General features: G+C 38.7%; 1 protein-coding gene across 1 annotated transcript in view; it reads left to right on the top strand.

Annotated features, from left to right (window-relative positions):
• VIRMA (vir like m6A methyltransferase associated) overlaps positions 1-3,241 on the top strand; it is a 24,365-nt gene that overhangs the window by 792 nt on the left and 20,332 nt on the right. Inside the window, exons 2-5 of the mRNA XM_026050003.1 lie at positions 1,689-1,804; positions 2,054-2,140; positions 2,565-2,613; positions 3,126-3,241. The exon at positions 3,126-3,241 is cut by the window's right edge and continues 116 nt beyond it. Of these exons, the coding sequence (XP_025905788.1) occupies positions 1,689-1,804; positions 2,054-2,140; positions 2,565-2,613; positions 3,126-3,241 (368 nt within the window). The remainder of the gene's footprint in view (positions 1-1,688; positions 1,805-2,053; positions 2,141-2,564; positions 2,614-3,125) is intronic.

The raw sequence follows: 3,241 nt of genomic DNA, 5'->3' as shown, positions 1-3,241 counted from the left end.
GCGGGCAGCCCGGCCCGGCAGGGCCGCCCGCTCGGTGCCGGGGAGAGAAGGCGGAGGGGCCTTTAACCTTGAATCGGTTAAAGCTTTTTAGCGCTTTCATCCTTGTCTGTGACACTTAGGGAACTGACACTTCTGGAAGCTGAACAATATCTTTTGCGTTGTAGTAATAACCGAAGTGAGCTGTGGRACCTGCCTTGGAGCTGGCGCTTGCTGGAAGGGGCTGCCTAGCTTCTTAACGAAAGTATTGGATTTAGCTGCGCGTTTTGACYTGTGTTCTGCAGCCGCCTTTTAATTGCTGGTTAAAAAGGTGTTCAGCAGAATGTCTTCCTGCAGAAACACCTATCTCGTGCATGGCTTATATACGTTGTTAAAGGCAAAGCCGACGTTTCCTGCAGCTTTCTGGTGCTGCTGGTGACAGCCCCACGCTCCTTAGAAGGACCTGTGTGCTGTCCTAGTGAGCTGGGCCTGTTCCTACCAAGCTGGTCACAGCGTGGCAGCCCCTGGGGCCAGGTGCTGCATTTCCATGCTAGAACATGGAATTCTTCATAAAAATAATATATGCCTCAAAGCACAKGCTTGAATAGTATTTTAAAGCTTTACTTTTAGTTCTTTCCTCATTTGTTAGCTTTTTCAGAATCTTAGTATCTCCGTGCCATGTTCTTGTGATTGTATGGGTTTTATTGCTTGCTTTATTTTGGTGAAAGATATGTAAATTTTTTGAGTGCAGATCAGTCTTTTCATTTTTTTTTTAAAATTATGTTAGTAGATACATATTGGTTGAGGATTTTTTTCCCTAGTGTGTTGTTTGCAAATACAACTTTGGAAACATTCAATGAGAGATGTAGTTTTGAGTTTCTGTTTAAGAAATAGTCTTTATGGTTGGACTTTTTTTTTTATATTTTATAAGTTTACAGGTAGAGATGATCTAATATAAGGAGTTTAGTGAGAGCAGACTTGCAGCATTAACTGTTTGGTGGCTAATGTATGGGAATTCAAGGTGGCTTTCTGTTGACTTTCTAGTTTGTTCAAATACAACTTTTAGGAGTGCCGAAGCGCAAGTTGCTTCGTATTTGCTATTGTTGGGAAGAAATGCTGGGATGAAATGGAAATGTTATTTCCAAAAGCTGTTTAAGTGTTGTTGCAAAATCAGGGAAGTAAACATCATACGTGGCTTTGTGTGACTCTAACAAAGCAGTACTTAKGATATCGTAAATATTTCTAACGTGATGTTTGGTACATAACATTCCTTGATTTTTAAAATCATATGACCACACGTTTTCTTGGGTTAGAAATTTGATACGGGTTATTAAAAGGGAAATATACACTGAAAGTCCCCCCATTTTTTAAAATAATGTTCCTATTTTTATTAACATATCTTTCCATTAAAAAAAAAAACTATTACTGTTTCAGTCATTTTCAAACGGGAACTGTTTGTGTGTATGAAGCAGTAACGCTTCCTGGGGAAATTATATGTTAAGTATATAGCATGTGCCAGAAGTTTACTTAAAAAAAAAAAAAAAAAAAATCTGTCCTGTCTAACAGTCATGGAAGTTTTACTCTTAAAGGAAATTAATTTTAGAATTACTGTTATTCTCTCTTAATTTGTCTCTCTTATGCCAAAGAATATGAGTACATTGCTGTGTTCCAGTTTTATGTTTCTTAAGGCTTCTTTGTTCTTCGTTTTACAGCAAAGTACCAATATTGATGTCGTTCGTTTCCCGTGTGTCGTTTACATTAAYGAGGTGCGGGTCATTCCCCCGGGGGTCAGGGCGCACACCAGCCTGCCCGACAACCGAGCCTATGGGTACGTAAAGACACATATAGGGGCCACCCGACTCGCCTTCCCCTTCCTGCTGTTTGCTCTCCACGCTGTGTCTCTCCATAAAATTCCCCATATAAAAAAGGTAAATGACATTCAGGCAGGTGTAGAACTTGGAATCGTTTTGGGGAATTACTTAAATAGTGATTTTTTTTTTCTTTCTTTTTTGTTTGTCCTACTTTATTCTGACAAGAGGCTCGACAGGTTTAACTTTTACCCTTGTTTTGTTTCCAGAGAGACATCTCCGCATACATTTCAACTGGACTTGTTCTTCAACAATGTCAGCAAGCCAAGTGCCCCTGTTTTCGATAGGCTCGGGAGGTATGTTCTCCCCACATGACTTTGTTATTTCATTTTCTATCTTTTATTTTCCTTCCTGAGAATTCCCAAGTGCAGAAGATGCACAGTTGTAGATGCACAGTAGAAGTTGCCTGTCTCCAGCATCCTCTTCTTTGTCTGTCTTTTCCTATGGTTTATTTTTCTTGTTCTTATCATTCAGTCTGTTCGGGAGAAACAGATCTTCATGCTTAAAAGAYGTGAAGATTTTGTTATTTTTAAACTGACAGCACTTTTCGGAGTCGATGTGTGTCAGGAAGTATTTTATGAAAATATTTTTGCATCTTGATATTGTGTGTACGCTTCAGTGTTCTATTATTGGCTTACCCGTTCAGTACTGACACGTTTCACTTCTGTAAATGTACTTTGTATTAATGGAAAAATAACTCTGTATATTTTTACTTAACAGCCTTGAATATGATGAAAATACTTCAATTATTTTTAGACCTAATTCAAAGGTAACGTGATGTCATTTTAAATTTCCTCCTCTTTTTGTATGTCTGTCATTTGAGTGCAAGTGTGGTTGGACAAGACCATTTAAGATTTTATTCTAAAACTACCTGCTAGTTTAAACACTTAGTACTTTAAAGCTTGCAGTATAGGTGCTAAGTAAATTGCAGTAGTCTTAGAAGATTTGATTGCTTGAGAGTTGTTGCGGTTACGACAGGAGTATACATTAATTGTTTTATGTAGATCAGTGTTTGTGTGAACCATTTTTTTTAATATATTGGGTGCAGTAGATTAGGCAGTATATTGGAGGGAATTGAATACTTTTAGAGAAAGAATCTATTTTTTATAATTGATATATTTAAAGTTTTCTCAGTTTTCTAAATGCCAAGAAAAGGGATAGTGGAGTGTTCCCTTCTCCTTTCTCGCTTTTATGCAGGTAGTGACACAGCAATAATAAAACAAGTAACTTTTCTGAAGTCCCCTTATGTTGTTTTCAACTGCTGCTCGTCTCACCAAACAGGTCAACACAGATGGATTGGTTCTGAGGGGCTGGTACAACTGCCTGACGTTGGCAATCTACGGCTCTGTCGACAGGGTGATAAGTCATGACAGAGAATCACCTCCTCCCCCCCCGCC

This window comes from Nothoprocta perdicaria, unplaced genomic scaffold (assembly GCF_003342845.1).
Source record: "Nothoprocta perdicaria isolate Ctin4 unplaced genomic scaffold, notPer1 scaffold_64, whole genome shotgun sequence".
Lineage (NCBI taxonomy): Eukaryota > Metazoa > Chordata > Aves > Tinamiformes > Tinamidae > Nothoprocta > Nothoprocta perdicaria.
Note: the sequence above shows the minus strand (reverse complement) of the source record. Positions and strands in the feature narration are given on the sequence as shown.